The sequence below is a fragment of the Lepidochelys olivacea genome, assembly GCF_965140295.1.
Source record: "Lepidochelys olivacea isolate rLepOli2 genome assembly, chromosome: 17".
In the NCBI taxonomy this organism is placed as follows: Eukaryota; Metazoa; Chordata; order Testudines; family Cheloniidae; genus Lepidochelys; species Lepidochelys olivacea.
The window spans coordinates 969,591-987,602 of record NC_140427.1 but is presented as its reverse complement, the minus strand read 5'-3'; the positions used below and the strand labels follow the sequence as shown (position 1 = coordinate 987,602).

General features: G+C 53.9%; 1 protein-coding gene across 4 annotated transcripts in view; it reads left to right on the top strand.

Moving 5' to 3' along the window:
* The window catches only part of SMG6 (SMG6 nonsense mediated mRNA decay factor), a gene marked incomplete at its 5' end in the record, with an annotated part of 165,735 nt that overhangs the window by 132,961 nt on the left and 14,762 nt on the right, over nucleotides 1–18,012 (top strand). For 3 of the 4 annotated variants that reach the window (XM_084651033.1, XM_084651030.1, XM_084651032.1), the window contains 2 exons: nucleotides 10,346–10,522; nucleotides 14,595–14,744. In XM_084651033.1, coding sequence (XP_084507159.1) covers nucleotides 10,346–10,522; nucleotides 14,595–14,744 — 327 coding nt within the window. The remainder of the gene's footprint in view (nucleotides 1–10,345; nucleotides 10,523–14,594; nucleotides 14,745–18,012) is intronic. The other variant, XM_084651031.1, reaches the window with a different exon arrangement.

The following is an 18,012-nucleotide window of genomic DNA, read 5'->3' as shown; positions in this document are numbered from 1 at the left end:
GTGAGTGGGGATAGACCCCGGGGGGCCAGTTCCGCAGGGAACCTCGAGACTAAATTGCTGCCCCTGGTTAAGGAGGGGGGGATGTGGATGCCCACCTCACTGCCTTTGAGCAGGCTGGCGATTTGAACCAGGGGGACCCTGCGGAAAAGCCCCGGTGTCTAGCTCCCTTGCTGGGTCCCAAGGCCATAGACTCCGTCAGCCAGATGGGTGGGGAGGTGGACAGGCTCCCACTCCTGACCCCAACCTATATGTCTGTGTGGAGTTTCCTGGGGCCAGGCCCCTCGGACCCCCAGTGGGAGCGGAAGGTGATGGTCAATGGGGAGACATTCATGGGGTGGTGAGATCCTGGGACAGAGAGAACTGTTGTCAGGCCCCGGGTGGTGCAGCCTCAGATGCTGAGGGGCTGTGTGAGCTGTGTGAGGGTCCCATGGACGAAGCCCCTTGCCCTGCCTGTGGCCCAGATCCCTGTGCAGACCCAGGAGAGGTCGGGCTGGCTGGTTGTTGGGGTTCTCCAGGACACCAGCTGCGAGACCCTGTTGTGGGGTGACTGTGTTTCTTTGGGACAGGATTCAGGCCCTGCTCCGGTAACTGCCAAGGGTTTGAATTTGAATCCAGGGAACCAATCGGCGGAGAGGGAAATGGTCAGTGAAATGTTTCAGAGTAACAGCCGGTTTCAGAGTAACAGCCGTGTTAGTCTGTCTTTGCAAAAAGAAAAGGAGTACTTGTGGCACCTTAGAGACTAACCAATTTATTTGAGCATGAGCTTTCGTGAGCTACAGCTCACTTCATCGAAGCATTTGACCTGGCTGGCAGAGGGGAGGAGCCGCTAGGCTCAGGCTACCTGCCTGCCTGTAACCAGACCCCTGGGGCTCCCCGCCCCCCTTGCACACCAGAGAGGGGGCTCAGGCTGGCTCTGATGCAGTGAGGAAAGCAGCGAGCTCGCTGCCTACCCCCACTGGGACAGCAAGGGCAGCGCTGAGCACAGTGGGAGCTGAGACCCCAGCTGGGTGGGGGGAGACACAGGCAGGGCAGGGGATCTGTTGGGAGTGGCAAGGTGCTTGGTAAGGAAAGTCTGGATGAGCCTAGGCAGCCTTGTGAGCTGATGGCTGTGTCTAGTCAGCAGGGTGGGAAGGCGAGGAGAGTGGAAGATGAGTGTCCCTGGACCTTACCTGTTAGCTGGGTGGAAAATTGTGAGAGTGAAGGAAACGTGCCTGGGTCTGTCAGGGGTATTGACTTGCCTATGGAGCGAACTACGCTGATCTCCAAGCAGTTGTCTGTGACCAGCCTTGTGTGCTGGGACCAGGGGAACGAGATCCCAAGCTGTGTTTCTGGGAAAGGAGAAAGTGTGTCCCGCTCTTCTTCATCTGTGGAGTAGACAGAAGGGGCCTTTCAGCCTGTGATGGTTGAGGGTCGTGCAGTTGTTTCAGAGCTGGTTCTGGATTCAGCTAAAGCCCAGGATGGGAATGGCCCTAAGTTTGTGTCTGCTCGGGAGAACGGCCCTGTAACTAGGTTGCATCCAGTTAGGGTCTATGTAAAATCCCAGAGACCAGACAATTCTGGTGCTTGTATTTTGCCTGTTGCTAGTTTGTTGTTGGGAAAGGGTGTAGCAACTCTGTCTGATCAGGGTGAGATCCTAGCCAGGGCACAAGGAGAGAGCATGAAGGTGATGTGATTGTGTTACCTACTGAGGGTGTGGAAACCTGTAGCAAGAAGAAAAAGATTCCTGAGCTTGTATGTGGCAAAGGGAAGGAGAATGCTTCTAACTTTTTATCTAGGAAGTCTGTCGGTTTGCCTGAAAGGGGATGGTGTAGGAATCTGCCGGATGGGCCAGAGGTAATTCTGGATGTAAGGGAGACCCAGAAAGAGTCTGTTGTTGTTCAGGAAAGTGTTCCTCTAGAGCAAGCCCTCGTTAAAGAGGGTAAGAGCAGAATTTCTGTGAGGGGTGAATTGTTGCATAGAAAAGCCCTAAGGAAAGGAATCCTCATGGAGTCTTTGCAAGCAGTTTACTGCAACTGAAGGGTGTGAAAGTGATTTAATCAAGAAAGTTTCAGTTCCTAACAGCCAGAAACTTTCTGTTATGAATGGATCCACTGACTTTCCTGTTGAAAGATCCAGTGTGGATAGCTTTGAGAAGGTCTCAGATGGGGTGAAAGCTGTTAAGAAAGTTAAACAGTCCTATTACCAAGTGGCTGTGTTTGGCCAGCTTGTTGGGGAGAAGACCCAATCCCAGTTTGACCTCCTGGGGTTTTGGAGGTGGCCAAAGGGCACGGGCCGCATAAACCTTCCCACATGCAGCCAGCGAGTGCTATCGACCACCCCCGACCTAAGGGAGGGCGTGAAACTGGAAGGGCCTGGTGTAACTCCTCGCAAGGAATGGGAGAGATGCTGGGACATCCATGGGAACGCTGGTGGCTTCGAACTTCCCCAGGTCACTGGCTAAAGTGAATAGTATGGGGGTGCCTCAGTTTCCCCTAGGCAGTTCTTAAGTATCTAGGTGGTGGGGTAAGGGTGTATGATCGCTGCAGAGCCCTAGAGGGCAGGTGTGTGCAGAAGTCTGGACACAGAGAATGGCCGTCACCCTGTTTCCTGGCAACTGATGGCCTGGGCCCTTCCCCCCTGCCAGGTGAGAGCTAAAGGGTTGGAGAACAGAGGAATCAGGTGACCTCCTGTCCCGGGGAAAGGGACAAAGCCCAGAGGAGGAGGGGCTGGAGGGAGTTTCAGTTTGGGTCTGGCTGGGGACCTGGAGTGAAGTGCAGATGTGGTTGTCTGGCTCACTGCCCCCCAAAATGGACCCAGCTGAGGGATCCTGTTCTCTGCACCTACAAGCTCTGTTTTAGACCATGTTCCTGTCATCTAATAAACCTCTGTTTTACTGGCTGGCTGAGAGTCACGTCTGACTGTGGAGTTGGGGTGCAGGACCCTCTGGCTTCCCCAGGACCCCACCTGGGCAGACTCGCTGTGGGAAGCGCATGGAGGGGCAGAGGATGCTGAGTGCTCCGAGGCCAGACCCAGGAAGGTGGAAGCAGTGTGAGCTGTGTGTCCTGCAGACAGGCTGCTCACAGAAAGGAGACTTCCCCAGAGTCCTGCCTGGCTTCGTAGGGAGCGCCGGGGACTCTGTGACACAGGCACCTAGGGATATGAGGGGGCATCATTTTGTGGTGTTTAAACATGGCCATAGCCAAGAGTTCAGCAGGATCCCTACCTCATGATTGGGTCACTGTACAGTGTGAATGAGAAGTATGCTTCATACACGCCATGTGGCCCCATCTAGACAGGGATTAATGCCACATTTGCCAGAGGAGTCTGACTTGCTTTAAACCTCACTCAGGCTAACTTGGTTTGAACATAGTTTGGCCCAATTCACTCTGGCTGACCAAGCCATGCTTAAAACCCATGTTGCCAAAACAGTCAGCCCTAGTGTGGCTGGGCCTGATCCTGCTCCAGCTTGGCTCTGACTCCAGGCCTGGGCAGGTATCTCTCTCCATGCTATGACTCACGCTTCTTGTATCCATTTCCCCTTGGTGTCTCCCCCTCACATGCAGGAATGTGAATCTGAGAGCAGTGGTCCTTTCCCTTTGTAAGTCTTTCTCCAGAGACGCCCTGTCTCCTGCTTGCCTTTGGATTCTGGTGTTTCACTGACAGAAACTTCCATGATCCCTCTGCATGTGACACAAGGCAGCGACTTACTCTTGAGATTTCAGTTTACCTGGTAGCTAACAATGGGGAGAAAGGTCACTATCCCGCCCTCAGACTCAGCTCTCTAGAGATGATGGACTCCCCATTACTAGTTGAGGCTTGCAAGGCAGCTGGAAGAGACTTTGCATTTCTGCCTCCCGGTTATTTGCTCTGTAAAATTACCAAGTTGTAAAAGTTGATTGAAGGCATCAGTGGGTGTGACAGCAATTAGCTTCGCTGAGGAAAAGCAGTATGTACTGCAGCCCGGTCAAGAGCACTCAGGGCAGCCCAGTCCAGCACTGGCTGAAGAAGCTGCCCCACGACCAGCCCCACCGCTGATCCAGAGCAAGAATCTGGTTAGGGTCTGATGATGTCACCTGCGAGCGCCAGGTACGGCACTGCACACGCAGCTCATGGGAGCGAGTCCCGTCCCTGCCTTTAGTCGCCGTCGGCACGGGGCTGCCTGTCCTTCACTCTGGCTCTTGGCCTTCCTGTGCCCGTGGCTTTGAGCAGTGCTTCAGCGCAGAATCCTGTCCTGCGGTAACACGGTGAGATCAGCACCTGTGAGTGCCTTTCCCTCCCCCCATCCCGTGTCCGGCATGGGGAAAGGAGGCAAAGGCCACTGAGGGAGGTGGAGTTGGAGCAGGGATTACGCCTGGGGAGCTCTGGTGCCCTGTCCTGTGGTCTTCTGTAAATGGTCACTGGAAGGCAAAAATAGCAGAGCTGGGCTGATAGCGTTAAACCTGCAAAGGTGCTTTGAAAATGCACCAGCTGGTTCAGTGAACATACATCCTGCTGTGTCAGGCAGTAAGCATGTTAACGTATGTCCTGCTGTGTCTTTGTGAATGATCAGCGTGTTAACATAGGACCTGCAAATTAGCAGGCAGTTAGCCCTCCTCGCTGTGTGTTAGCAGGCAGGCAGCGTGTTTGGGAGGGTGAGTGTCTTACTGGGTATCTGGCATGTTTGAGTTAGCATAGGTTCAACCCACCCCCCATCCCCAATGAAATCGTAAGGCCGATGACCCATGCAGCACTGTCGTCCCCCCTCGTCCGCCCCCCCCCCCTCGGCATCACTCATGTCTCTAGGGAACTGAGCCCAGGTCACAGCAGGGCACCAGACCACTTCACCAAAGCTTGGTTTCAGTTTTCCTTTTCAAGTGGCTGTGTGCGTGTCAAGCTGATGGTAGCGTTCAGTGAATACTTGAAGCCAGGGTTTTCGGTTCCTGCTGTCTCACTGCGCAGCCTGTGGGGGAAGGGTACATTCTGCTGCTGAACTCCTCTCCTTGGGCCCGTCTGCTGCTGCACCTCACAGCAAATCCACACTCTCTAGTTTTGCATTTGAACTTTCAGTTCTTTCTGCAGCATCAGAGATATACACACCCTCCCCCCCCACCTCCCCCAGGCTGCAGCATCTCTGCTTCTTCCCAGCTGAGCCTGCGTGAAGAGTAACTGATGGCCCCGGGCTGCACCTTTGGGTCAGATGGGCTTGCTGGGTCTGCAGCCCAGTGGCCTGGCATCCTGGGGCTGATACGGGTGCTTCCGTTTCCATCCTTAAACAGGAAGTTTCCAGCGCCCTGTGTAGCTGTGTGTCACGCAGGCTGCTGCTGTGCAATACCAGATACCCTGGTGCGAGTCAGAGTCAGGCTACTCAGACCATGTCAGAGAGGCCACTATCCCTGGTGCCATCCTGAACTGGGGAGAGCTGGGCCAGCTGAGCTCCAGGACAGCCCAGCCTTGGGCTGCTGGCAGTTAGCAAGGCTGTTATTCCTGGGTGTTCATGTGATGGGGGTGCTGAGGTTATTTGCTTCTTTCTCTTTTATTGATGCAGCCTGGAAACCTGTGTTCATGAGGCGAGTTACTGGGGGATTATGTCATGGACCGTTAGCTGGGCGCTTCTCCCTGAGCAGGGGAACTGACTTTAAGCACCCTCGGCCTGTGTTAGCCAGCAGGAACTCATGTGTGCCCTAGTTGGATTTTTTTTCAGGGAGGGGATAAGAGGACATGCCTAATTCCCTCCCCTCCCCCCACCCTCTTGGGGTGGGAGAGGGCTTTTCTGCAACATCACTGGTCACTCTCCAGGTTGAAGCTCCCCGGCTTTGTGGAGGATTTTGCAGTTTAATCCTGACCCCTCCTGTTTACTCCCAGCCTCTTCTCCCTCAGGTGTATGAGGGCTGGCTAGGGGGAAAGCATATCTCAAGGTGGGCTAGGAATGAGTCCCAGTGGCCACACGGCAGGAGCTGGGGCGGCACTGAGTCCTGTTGGTGTAGCTGCTGAATAAAGCCTCTGGGATCCTAAACAAGGCAGAAGATGCAGGCACAATTGCCATTAATTTTGGAGGTACCTCCTAAAAATCCACTCAGGAATGGGTGCGGACCCGACACCCAGCTGCTTAGCCAGGCTTGGCCCCTCACGCCAATCCCAGCTCCTGCATCGAGCTATATTCCTGCCATCATCTGCTTGTGTTCTAGACCTTGAGTGACAGACTAGAGACACCACCTCGTGCTGCTCGTGACCGGAAAGGTGGCTCCACTCACCAGTCCCCAGCAAGCTCTTTGCAGGCCTTTGAGTCCTTCCTCAGTGGGTGACACTGGGAGCCCCAATGCTTTGTGCTCCAGCAGCACCCACTCACCCAGCCACATCACTCCCGCACACCTGTGCAAGCCCAGGCATCAGCACACCAAAGTATTCGCACAACTGTGTTGAGTTGCTGGAACTGGGCATGCATGGTTTCATTTACACAGCAACCTGGGCCCCATAGAACTGCTGATATTAGAGCTGGAAAAGTCCTGTCACTGAAGCCATCTGCTCTGAGCCAAGGCAGGACTGGGCCTAGAGCCTGGGCACCAGGGACTTAGCGAATCTAGTTTGCAGTGACCCAAGCAAGGGGCTTTCCCATTTCCCCAACATCTCCGCAGCCTGGTAGCTCTCATAGGTAGGAAGTTCCCTTGATATTCAGCCTAGCTGTATCATTCTTTGTTCCTCCCAGCTTTGCTCCTCCAAGAATCATTCATCAGGGATGGCCGGTGGGGGCAGGGGTGTTGCCTCCATGACATATTCCAGGGTGGTGTCCAGTCTAGGTTTAGGGGTGTTCCAAGCAGTGAAGTGCTCACTCTTCCCTTGGGAGATGAAACCCAGCCTAGAGCATAGAATTGGCCATATTGGATCAGAGCAATGGTCCATCTAGCCCAGTATCCTGTCTTCCATGCCAGTTGCAGAGGGAGTGAGCAGAACAGGCAATCATCGGAGTGATCCATCCCCTGTCGTCCACTCCCAGCTTCTTGCAAACAGAGGCTAGGGACACTCAGAGCAAAGGGTTGCGTTCCTGCCCATCCTGGCTAATAGCCACGGATGGACCTATCCTCCAGGAACTTACCTAATTCTTTTTTGAAGGCTGTTATGGTTTTGACCTTCACCATATCCTCTGGCAACGAGTTCCACAGGTTGACTGTGCATTGTGTGAATAAATACTTCCTTTTGTTTGTTTTAAACCTGCTGCCTCTTCATTTCATTGGGTGACCCCTAGTTCTTGTTGTTATGTGGAGGAGTAAATAACACTTACTGATTCACTGTCTCCACACCAGTCAAGATTTTATAGACCTCCATCGTATCCCCCCTTAGTCGTCTCTTTTCCAAGCTGAAAAGTCCCAGTCTTATTATTCTCTCCTCATATGGCAGCCGTTCCATACCCCTCATCATGTTTGTTGCCCTTCTCTGAACCTTTTCTAACTCCAATACATCTTTTTTGAGATGGGACAACGAGATCTGCACGCAGTATTCAAGATGTGGGTGTACTATGGTTTATAGAGAGGCACTAGGATATTTTCTGTCCTATTGTCTATCCCTTTCTTAATGGTTCCCAACATTCTGTTCGCTTTTTTGACGGCCGCTGCACATTGAGCGCAGAGAACTCTCTGTTTTCAGAGAACTCTCCACAATGACTCCAAGATCTTTCTTGAGTGGTAACAATTAATTTAGACCCCAACATTGTATATGTATAGTTTAGGATTATGTTTTCCAGTGTGCAATATTTTGCATTTATGAACATTGAACTTCATCTGTCATTTTATTGCCCAGTCCATCAGTTTTGTGAGATCCCTTTGTAACTCTTCAAAGTCAGCTTTGGACTTAACTAGCTTGAGTAATTTTGTATTGTCTGCAAATTTTGCCACTGTTTACCCCTTTTTCCAGATCATTTATTACTATGTTGACTAGGACTGGTCCCAGTACAGACCCCTGGGGGACACCACTATTTATCACTCTCCATTCTGAAAACCAACCATTTATTCCTACACTTTGTTTCCTATCTTTTAACCAGTTACTGATCCATGAGAGGACCTGCCTTCTTATCCCATGACTGCTCACTTTGCTTAAGAACCTTTGGTTAGCGACCTTGTCAAAGGCTTTCTGAACATCTAAGTACACTATATCCACTGGATGCCCCTTGTGCTCATGTTTGTTGAATTCTAATAGATTGATGAGGGATGATTTCCCTTTACAAAAACCATGTTGACTCTTCCCCAACAAATGTTGTTCATCTGTGTGTCTGGTAATTCTGTTCTTTACTATAGTTTCAACATTCCTGATAGTTTTCCTGATGTTCAGACTACATTTCCCTTCTTTTAGTTTGACGCCATTCCCCCTTGTGCCACTCTGTTCTTCGTTATTGGGTCCCCTTCTACCACGAATCATTCTTTCACTCAACTGAAGGCATTTAGGCTCAGATCCTCCAAGTCTTTAGGCACCTAACTCCCACTGAAATCAGTGTGAGTTAGGTGCCTAAATATCTCTGAGGATCTGGGGCTTTATTCTTTCCATTTTCCCTTCTGGCAGCCCACCACCACCACCCGCAGAGGCCTCTGCCCAGGGGAGTCAGAGGCATGTTTCTTACTCCTGCTGTCTTGAGGCAGTTAGCAATGCCTGTGTGATTGACTCGGAAGAGAGGGAGTCTGACTGATGGGCTCTTTAATTCTCTGCTGCTCCAGACACAGAGGAAAGCCCTGCTCTTGTTACATAAGGCTCCCTAGTTCATGCAGTAGCTGGGGCACAAGGTTGGGGGTCACAGCGGGGTCAGGTGGCTGACACACACTGTAACAACAAGGTGGTTAAAATTAGCCCACAGAGAGGAAACTGGCAGCATTGTGGAAGTGCAGAAGTTTCCTCTGCGCTGTAGCCTGGTGCCGTGGGGGGGTTCTCTGCGTGCCGCCTGCCAGCCCATTGCTCACTGTTGCCTGCCCGTCATGCTACCTCAGCCCTGCTTCTGTATTTCTGCTCTGCCCGCTGCCTGTGGTTGGTATACACAGTGTATCCCATAGCAACATGGGATCCTGACGGGCGCTGCTGCCCCATCACTTCCCCATGTGTGTTGAGCCTCTCAGTTGATCATCCGATGTGTGGGGTGCCCCCCATTCTTCCTGATATCTGAGCCTTGTGCCCTCCCGATGGGTGCTGGGCACTCAGGTTCACTGTGGTTGCACTGGAGTGAAATCAGCTAGACCCCATAAATGAACTACCTGGTTCTGGGGTCCACGAGTGGGAGCAAGCTGGGGCCTTCTGACTTGGGGAGCAGAATCTGGGCACTGCTTCCAGTGTAAACAGAGTAAAGTGGAGCCAGAACCATGGTGCGAAGTCCATGTGAGCAAGGTACAAAGAGAAGAGCAGGGCAGGGTTAACTTGTTGCTGTGAGCTTGGCCATCATAGGTTTGCAGTGGACAGGACAAACCATCGCCAAGGGTTCGGCTCTCCCAGCTGGTGTTCGAAAGGGAAAGCGGCAGGCAGGGAGAGTACAGGCGCAGTGCTCTGCTATAGCAGGGGAAGGGATTCTGATCTGCCCAAGGGCTGGGGCTTGGGGCCCAGGCAGAGGGTCTGGTGCAGGGCTGGGGGCTGTGTGGCACCAGAGGGGAGCGTTCCAGGCTCCAGTGCTCTGGAAACTCCATCTGAGAGTCTCATACATTTGATAATTACCCAAGCTATTGAATTGCATCCTGGCTAGCTCAGCCCTGACAGGCTCCCTGGTTATTTAGTGAGATGAGCTCATGGGCTGAGGCAGCAGCCGAGTCCAAGAGGTGCGTGGCTTTTGTAAAATGCCCCCACCTGCTGGCTCTCAGCACCTGTATCGTTCCCCTGACAGCTATCCGCTTGAGCCCTCCTGTTTCCATTGTGGGGGCTGTCAGGGGTTCCTGTTCTAGCTGAAATGAAACAGCCAGGAGAGTCCTCCTCATCCATCTCCCACTTGAGCAGGTTTTCAGCTCTTGGATGGCAATTCTGCCTGGGGGTGGGGGGCCTTTCCTTCAGCTCCGAACCAGGAACGGGCTCCAGGGGAGAGGCTGGAGAGGTGAAGCCTGTCTGCAGTGCACAAGCCATTCTGTGAGAGATGTCGGTGCCTGTGCTTTCATTAGCCTGCCCCAGTTCTCCTGCCCCTTGGCCACAAGCTCAAGGGCCAGACACTGGAGCTGGGCATCGGCCATTTCCTGAGCCAAAGGGGGATGAGTAACCATCCTCTCCCAGGTGCTCGCTGGGCCCTGCTGTATGCATCAGCACCGCTCGCAGCAGCTGGGCCCCAGGCTCTGAGGTTTCCCTTTGGTCAGTGGCTGACTGCCACTGCTCTCTGCCTTCCCTGGGCACTGACTCTGTTTTTCTTTCTCTCCCCAACCCCCTGATCCTCACCCCGTAGGTTATTGCAGCTGACTGCAAGAGGGTCACAGTTCTGAAGTATTTCCTGGAAGCCCTTTGTGGACAAGAAGAGCCTTTGCTGGCATTCAAGGGTGGAAAATATGTGTCAGTGGCACCCGTCCCAGACGCCATGGGAAAGGAAATGGGAAGCCAAGAGGGAAAACAACTGGAAGATCAGGTACCGTGCGGGAAGAGCGCGCCTCAGCGAAGGAAGGGTCACCGCTGTGGGGCCCAGCCCCTGCCGGCCCTGCAGCTCCCACTATTTATAGCCAGGGTAGCTGTGTGTGCATTCTGCACTGTGGCGGGGGGAGCGGAATGGTGAGCAGTCCTGGTCTCTCGAGTCTACTTTGCTTGTGCCCCTTCCTGCCAGTCCCACCCATGTGCCTCTGTCTTGCTCACTGCTATGAGTTCCAGATGCTGCTGTTTAATACTTAAAGGGGGAAGAGTTCTAATAACGTGCAGCGCGGGAGCCCGGCGAGGGGGATGTCAGGGTTCAGGCTCAGGATCAAGTTTACAGCCGTGGAGCTCAATGCGGCAGAGGCCTGAACTCCAGCCTCCAGCACACGCACAGGAAGAGCTGACATTGGCGCCCCCTCCCTCCCCTGCCTCTCACATCCTGATGTGATTAAGGAATTCTCCTCTTGTTTTTCTGCCCTTGCTTGTTCCTGTAGCCCTTGCTTCACTCCAGGCTCAGTGTGTGTGTTCAACGGCCCTGCCAGCCACGCTGCAGGTTGACATTTTCCTTGTGTTTAATCTTGCAGTTTGAAATGCCAGGGAACAGTGGAGAAAGGGAAAGGCATTTGGAGCTGTGGGCTGGGTGGCCCTGGCTCTGCCCATCCTCCTCCATCGGGGGCTAGAAAGACACAGAGCAGGTTAGAGTAGGGAAAATCCATCGCTGTGGGTGGCCTGCATTCGAAGAGTCCACTTAGCCAGTTCAGTTGTCCCCAGAGGAGGGCTGGGTGGAGCTCAGGCACCCAACAAGAGAGTGCCCTAGCTCCCTTCAGCCCCCCCTGCGATCTCAGCATGGCAGCACTGGATGTGTGTGGGAGCTGAGACCCTGACCTGCAGGGACACCGACCAGGCTGTTGGGAAGGACAGGCAGAGATCCCAGTAACAGTGGTCATAAGCCACTGTGATACACAGAGACTTGAATACTTCTGCTCTGAGATAGAGACAGACCAGAGAGAGAGAATGACCCATCTGGAGTTTTGTGGCACAGTTCAGTGTCTGCCACTCGGGCACCCTCACTGCTCTCAGCAGGGATTTCCTAGCAGCAGCTCTAACCTTCTTCCATAACTGGGCTAAGAGGCAGAGAATGGCACCCCTCTGGGCTAACCAGGGAGGCCTCTAGGCTGTCATTCCCTGCCCCTCTGGGCTAACCAGGGAGGCCCCTAGCTTAGCTGTGGGAACCTTTCTGTGAACTCCTTACGTAACCCATGAGCTTCTGCATTTGGGTCTGAGCTGAGCCTCCAGCAGGCCAACGTGACCATCCCCTGACCCTGGGCGAGCTTATTCCAAACCTGGAAACAACACTGCAGGCTGCACATCTGAACTATGCCCCTCACTGGAGCCACCATCTCTCTACCTCTCGCTGTGGTCTGTGCTCTCCTGAGAGGGAAGTGAGTCTGAGGGCTCCGTCTTCCTCCTTCCCATGGCTACAGGGTCACTCGGAGGGAAGAGCTGCTGAATGTGTGGCCCAGCCTGGTCTCAGTAAAATTACTGAGTGTGAAACCAGGAAGCATGAGGTGCCCAGTGCATATGTGAGCAGCTCCTGTGCTCCCTGAAAGCCGCTCCGAGCTGCGCTGAGGCTGGGGGTGCCCAGAGATTTAGTACACTCTGTCCCAGGCTGTCAGCCTTTGCCTCTCTTGCCAGGTCCAGGGGTTTGTTGAGACTTGAAAGCCTCATCCCCTGGCCTGGCAGTTGGTGCTCTGTGTGTGGCTGAGGCTTGTCCTGATCAATGGGAAAGTCTGAGGAGGCCCAGGACCCAAAGGGCATAGTCCCATGAAGACCATCTGAGCAAACCAAACTGACCTCCAAACACATGCCATATGGCATAAAGAGCAGGGGCTAACTTCCAGCACAGGGGCTTCCACAGGAACTGGAACCCAAAAACTCATAGACTTTAAGGCCAGACAGGACCATCATGATCATCGTGTCTGACCTCCTGTACATCACAGGCCACAGTGCCTCGTCCACCCTCTCTTGCAACAGACCCCTGACCTCTGGCTGAGTTATTGATGTCCTCCCATCACTGTTTGAAGACTTCAAGTTACAAAGAATCCACCATTTACTCTAGTTTAAACCTTCAAGTGCCCTGTGTAGCAGGGGAAGGTGAGGGGAGTGTCAGGGTTCAGGCTCAGGATCGAGTTTATAGCCATGCAGCTCAGTGTGGCAGAGGAACTGCCATTTCCTCCTCAGCTCCAACACACTGACTAGTCCTGAGGCCCTTCCAAGGGAATTACTTGAAACAGGACAAGAAGCCCCCAATATGAGCCCTTCCCACTCAATTCCCTCAGGCAACTTCACATCCTTACTGGCCCAGACCAGCACACATGAACAGCCTGCTGCAGTCACCCAGGGTATCAACCACCATACAGGAGCTAGTCAGAAATTTAAATGAGTCAGCTTGTTAACTAGGAATGTGCTCGTGCAAAACCCAGAGGATGCTGTACGCCTTGCCTTGGAACCACGATGAGGCCAGAGGCCAAGTCCAATACAGAGCGTTTCTAGAAGGGTCCCACGGGGATCCATTCTCGACCCAACACTATTCAGTCTCTTGTCAGTGGTGTGGAAGAAAATATTAAATCCCTGGGGGTAAAGTTTGGAGCTGAGGCCCAGACTGGTGCAGTGGTGGATAATGGTGGGATAGGGCAGTTCTTGAGTGCAATGTGGATCACCGGGGAAGCTGGGCGCCTTTGGCCAACCTGCATTTTAATGCAGCCAAAGGCTGGGTCCTCCAGCTAGGAGACAGGAATGCAGCTCTCACTTACAGGGGGGCTGTGTTCTGGAAAGTGGGGACTCTGATAGGGACATGGGGTCATAGTGGAAACCAGCTGAAGCGATGGGCTGACTAAGAGGGCAAATGCAATCCTTGGCTGGATCCGCCCAGGAATATGGAGCTGGCATAGGGAGGTGATCCCACTGCATACGGCCCATGGGAGACCATTACGGGGGTAGTGCTGGGGTCCACACTTCAGAAAGGACATGGGCCAGCTGGAAGGGCTCAGAAAGGAGCTGCAACGATTCGAGGTCTGGAAAACCTGCCTTACGGTGACGGGAGAGAAGCTCAGCCAGTGCTAGCCAAGAGAAGAGGAAGAGTGACTTGATCGCGGTCTGTAAATACCTACCTGGAGGAAGGTCTGTGAGCGGAGAGGGCTCCTCAGTCTAGCAGACAAAGGCTGAACAAGACCCAAGGGCTGGGAGCTGAAGCCAGACAAATTCAGACTGGAAATGAGGTGCCAATGTTTCAGAGTGAGGGTAACAGCTCGCCAAGGGATGGGTGGATTCTCTGCACTTGGAGTGTTTAAATCCAGATTGGACTTCCCTTTTGAAAAGATCTGCTGTAGTACAGGCAGAAAGAACAGGCTTGATGCATGGAGCGCTGGGGGAAGTTCACTGGCATGAGTTACACAGGAGAGCAGACCAGACAATCTAATGGTCCCTCTGGCCTTGGAATCCCGGAATTTAAGTTTCCTTTTCGAGTGGCAGAAGGCTCAGTTTGTGTTTCCAGCCTTTATTACAAGTTTTTACTTGTGTTACGGTAGCATCTAGAGATCTCAGCTGCAGTTGGGGCCCATTGGTACAGACATATGATAGGAAGCAGTCTCTGCCCCAGAGAGATTACAGTCTAAATAGACACGGCAGAGGAAGGGTGGGCGAAAGGCAGCTGCATTCTCCCCATTCACAGAGGTTAAATAACTTGTCCAGGGTCACACCAGGAGTCTGGCAGAGCCTGGAACTGAAAGCAGACCAGCGCTTTAACCACCACACCCTCCTTACTCTAAGCCTCAGCTCTGGATTTCCTGGCCTTTCTGGTGTCACTCAGCCCTGTTGTGTTAACTGACGGTAGGTGGGGAGGAGGGTCATTTCCCTTGGTTTTTTGTTTAATATTTCCAGAAATAGACTGAAACCTCCGCAAGGAGTGTCAGAGAGCGGCGGGGGGCTGTGTGTGCTGGGAAGGGGCCTTCAGTGTCACTGACTCTCACCTATAATGAATTCTCTTCTTCTGGTTTGTCTGGGTTTCCTGTAAGAAGGAGGATGACTTGAGGATCGAGGCATTTGAAGATGATTCTGAGGCTGAAGTCAGTGGAGAAGAGTTTGACATCAGGGAACTCAGAGCCAGGAAGCAAGCACTGGCCAGGAAAGTAGCTGAGCAGCAGCGTCGTCAGGACAAGATTCAGGTAGGGCACTTGGATCCCCGCTGGGAGGGTAGGATTCAGCTGTTCTCCATGTTGTGTCCAGGGGCAGGGAGCTACTGGGGAGTCTCACAGAAGCCTGAGCTTTCCTTCCAGGTCACATGGGGCCCAATCCTGCTCCAGTGGGAGTGAGTGGAAAAGCCTCCGTTGGCTTCAGAAGAAAGGGGCCAGGCCAAGGTGAATGCAAACCTGTCAGAAACCCAGGGACAAGCTAGGCCAGGCTGTCATTGTGCTGCCCCCCCGTGCGAGGTCATCCTCCGGTCAGGGATCTGCACTGCCAGGCCTCACGATGTGCGTGTCAGGGGTCCAGAGCTGGGCTCTGCATTTCCGCCTTGTGGGGGATCTCCGCAGTCAATTAAAGAGCCCTCTCAGGGAGATGCTGCTGCCCATGGCTGTAACCAAAGCATCACTATGGCAACACCGGCAGACAGATAGAGATTCTTTTACTCTAGCCCTATTGAGTTCCTAGAGCTTTCCCCAGTGGTATCTTGTGAACTAAACTGGTTGGATTTGGAGCTGGGCCCTGGTTGTGAGCACACTGGCCCTTTAAGAGCAACCCCACATGCATGGCTATTGGCCACTTTGCTTTCTCCGGCCCTCTTCCTCCTCCACACTCGAGGGCCTCCTCCACACTCGCAGCCCAGATGAGGATTTCTCAGCAGAGGAAAATTCTCCCTGGTTCCCCCTCCCCCTCACCTCCGCACTCTCTAATGCCCAGGGCCCTTCACTTCCATAATTCTTCATTTTCCAGCCTTGAATGTAAGCCAGATACATCTGTCTGGCCAGATGCGTGAACTCTGCAGTCTGTGCCGAGGTGGTTGTAAAACAGGGCCGCTGAAGGCCCTACTGGGAGAGCACACACATGTGTACCCTCCAGCTATTGGCTGGGGGCCCAGAACCACGGCACTGCACTTCCAAACCCACCCCAACCTTTCTGGATGTTTCCCCTTTTTTACAAATCCCTCTTGAGGGGCAGGTCGGAATTGTGCGGGGAGGGAGGGGCTGCCCTGCATTAACCATCCCACTGCTGCTGCAGGGATCTGGGTCACATTAATGCTACAAGGAAAGCAGCAAGTGAGACGGAGATTGGAGAGAGGGGCTGTAAATTACAGCGGCCTGAAGCCTTCCAGCTTCCCAGGGTTGTTAAGTGGGAGGTGTCAGTAAATTCCCCACTTCCCAGCTCCGTGTTCAAACACAGCAAACAGGAACTGCACGTGTTCAGGGATGGCAGTGCTTGCAGAGCCTGACCGGGCCGCTATCCCGGGACAGCAGAGCCGTTCTCTGCCTCTGTGTACATCTCCACGCCCCATTGCACAGGGAGAGCTGGGGGCTGCCGGAGGGTGTCATGGGGTTTCTTTCCAGTGCACTCCGCCCTTCTTCCAGAGCTGCACTGGGCCGGGGCTTGGAGCCGGATGGAGGTCAGCACAAGGGCGTGGGCAGTGTCGGGGGCTGTGCAGCTGGGAGCTTAGGTGCACTTGGAGCCTGATTTTAAGGAGTGGAGGAGAGCTCGTTGGGGCTTGAGTAAAGTAATTCAGCCCAGTGTTGGCCGGGAAGAGAATGGAGCAGGACACGGGCAGGGCCCCAGCCTTCATGCTGCAGTGGGTGCTGACCGACAGCCTGAGGCAGGGACTTGGAGGAGCTAGGGAGCAGGACGGGAGTGAGCTCACCAGCATTTCATCCTACCTAGTGTTCACTGCCTGGAGCAGTGGGGATTCTGAGCCTTCTCTTGGGAGAGACTCCACAGCCAGGCACGGCTTTCTCCTGAGACTCAGCTGACACTCTCCTTGATTTTATCCCACTTCCCCTAGTTCTGTCTCCAGGCTGTTCTAAAGTTGGCCTCCCCTCTGTGCGGTGGGTGGAGCTGTCTCCCAACCTGCCCCCTTCTTCCCCACTGGGCCAGCAGTTTTCAGTCTGCCTCGCTGCAGTAGATGTGGCCCCCTTCACTGAAGTAGCATCTGAGCACCTCACAGGCTTTAATGTGTGTGTCCTCCCAGAGGCGGGGCAGGCATGGTCATTATCCCCACGCTACAGATGGGGAACTGAGGCCCAGAGGGACTTAGGGAATGTCTACACTGCAGTAAAAGGCCAGCAGCATGGCCACAGCTGGCCCAGGTCAGCTGACTCGGGCTGCAGGGCTCTACCATTGCAGTGGTGTAGACATTTCAGCGGAGTCTCAGAGCCCAGGTTCCAGCCCAAGCCCAAACATGTACACTGCAATTTGTAGCCCCACAAGGCGCAGTTAACTGACCTGGCTCTGAGACTCGGGACCACGGAGGGGTTATTGCAGTGTAGAAGTATCCTGAGAGACTTGCCCAGGGTCACAGAGAATCTGTGGCAGGGCAGGGAGTTGAGCCCATCATGCAGGGTAGTGCCCTGGCCAGTGAGCTATCCTCTTTCTCTCCCTTTCCCCATCTCTCAATCCCTCCTGTCCTCTGGTTGGTTTTGGTGCTCTTCACTGAGCCCCCTGCAGCTTGTCAGGCTCTGTGGTGCCCAGAAGGGAGTGCAGCAGCCCTGTGGAGAGGGATTCTCCCCTCCCTGCTCTGTGCATGCGGCCCCAAATCCCACCCGTCTCCTTTGCCCTTGCTCTTTTAAGTCCTTCTCTAATGTTCTGTCCACCCTTGCCTCTCAGGCTGGGTCTGCCATTCCTGCCCCAGGTTCCGTCCTCCCCAGAGGGACTGACTGACAGGTCAGATTAGCTCTCCCCACCCAGCTGGATTAGCTGCATTCTTCCCAGCTGAATCTTCTGGCACTTCCTGCCCATGTCTGCTCTTGGTGTTCTTTCTGCCATGCTCCCCATCTCCCATCATGGCTGCTGGCAGGTTGCATGACTCCCCACCCTAGGTCACTAGTGAAGGCCAGCCCAAGCCTTGTAGGACCCTTAGGCATGTGCGCCAAGTTGCATACTGGCCATTTGCCACTGCTTCAGATCCTTCAGTCAGCTTTATCTCACACAAAAGGGCTGGTATCTGAGCCCACCGAATGCAGTGGAGTGCAGTAGTTTGTGAGACACCTAATGGGGGCTGCGGCCAGCACGTCCCTTGGCCCACGCTGCTTCCCGCAGCCCCCATTGGCCTGGAGCAGTGAACTGCGGCCAGTGGGAGCTGCGATCGGGCCGAACCTGCGGATGCGGCAGGTAAACAAACCAGTCCGGCCCACCAAGGTCTTTCCCTGATCAAGCAGCGGACTGGCTTTGAGAACCAGTGCTCTAAGGGACTGGCTCCTGTTTCATTTCCCGGGAGGGAGAGGATCGTGG